The sequence below is a fragment of the Myodes glareolus genome, chromosome 26 (assembly GCF_982192425.1).
Source record: "Myodes glareolus chromosome 26, mMyoGla1.1, whole genome shotgun sequence".
NCBI lineage: Eukaryota > Metazoa > Chordata > Mammalia > Rodentia > Cricetidae > Myodes > Myodes glareolus.
In genome coordinates, this window is record NC_142051.1 from 1,343,918 (window position 1) to 1,345,212 (window position 1,295).

The window sequence follows — 1,295 nt, forward strand, 5'->3', positions numbered from 1 at the left end:
AATACCATTGGTTAATAATAATAATAAAAAAACTGTCTTGAGCCTATAGCAAAGCAGGGCAGAACAGAGCTAGGTAGGAAAAACTAAACTAAATGCTGGGAGTTTGGAGAAACCATGTAGTCCTGCCAGAGACAGATGCTGGAATTTTACCTGGTAAGCCACAGCCATGTGGTGATATACAGATTAATAGAAATGGGTTAGCTGTATCCGTGGCAGCGGCCGGTTGCGGTTACCCGAGAGAACTTTCCACCGACAGCCGTCTGGGCCGTAGCGTGCCGTCGCGACGGGTCGGCAGCTATGGCCAAGGATTTCTTGGGGGAAGCAGGGCTGCACTTTGATGAGCTGAACAAGCTTCGGGTGTTGGACCCAGAGGTTATCCAGCAGACCATAGAACTCAAGGAAGAGTGTAAGGATTTTGTGGACAAAATTGGCCAGTTTCAGAAAATAGTTGGTGGTCTAATTGAGCTTGTGGATCAGCTCGCAAAAGAAGCAGAGAACGAGAAGATGAAGGCCATTGGTGCTCGGAACTTGCTGAAATCCATAGCAAAACAGAGAGAAGGCCAACAGCAGCAGCTGCAAGCCCTAATAGCAGAGAAGAAAATGCAGCTAGAAAGGTATCGGGTTGAATATGAAGCTTTGTGTAAAGTAGAAGCAGAACAAAATGAATTTATTGACCAATTTATTTTTCAGAAATGAACTGAAATTTTCATTATTTATAGCAGGAAAGCAAAAAAGCACCCAAAACAAACAGAAAAACCTCTGTACCATTCCAGTGACTTGACTGATGACAAGTATGTCATGGCAGTGCATAAGGAGGCAGTACTGCCACCCGGGGCACCTCTGGGGCAGCTGGTAAACAGTGCTCAGCCATCGCTAGTGGCAGAGGCAGCATAGGGCCTCACCTCTTGCATTCTCAGCACAAACTAAACTTTAATCCACTTTTTTTTTTAAATTCAAAAAGTTCTCAATGAAAAGCAATAAATACCATTAGCAAATAAAAAAAATAGAAATGGGTTAAATTAAGATGTAAGAGTTAGCCAATAAGAAGCTAAAGCTAATGGGCCAACCAGTGATTTAAATAATATAGTTTCTGTGTGATTATTTTGGGAGTCTGCGTGGCCAAGAAACAAACAAATGGCCTTCCTCACAACAGCTGTTAGTTTGGCTACAGAGTTTAAGACTTCTCACCGGCCAGTGTAAGTTCAGTTGATCACAGACTCTCCTCTCTTACAACCTCAGGGGGAACATAAAGAGATGAAGACAGTGAGAAAAACTCTTCAACATTTTGATTAACA

General features: G+C 42.8%; 1 protein-coding gene across 1 annotated transcript; it reads left to right on the top strand.

Annotated features, from left to right (window-relative positions):
- The first annotated feature begins 207 nt into the window (after nucleotides 1–207).
- On the top strand, nucleotides 208–1,004 carry LOC125389631 (intraflagellar transport protein 20 homolog). The gene has a single exon (XM_048418233.3). It carries the CDS (start codon nucleotides 298–300, stop codon nucleotides 694–696), a length of 399 nt encoding a protein of 132 aa, XP_048274190.1. The 5' UTR covers nucleotides 208–297; the 3' UTR covers nucleotides 697–1,004.
- Nucleotides 1,005–1,295: the final 291 nt, after the last annotated feature.

Excerpts from the sequence above, each read along its gene's own strand:
- LOC125389631 (XM_048418233.3), top strand. The coding sequence starts at position 298 with ATGGCCAAGGATTTCTTGGGGGAAGCAGGGCTGCACTTTGATGAGCTG.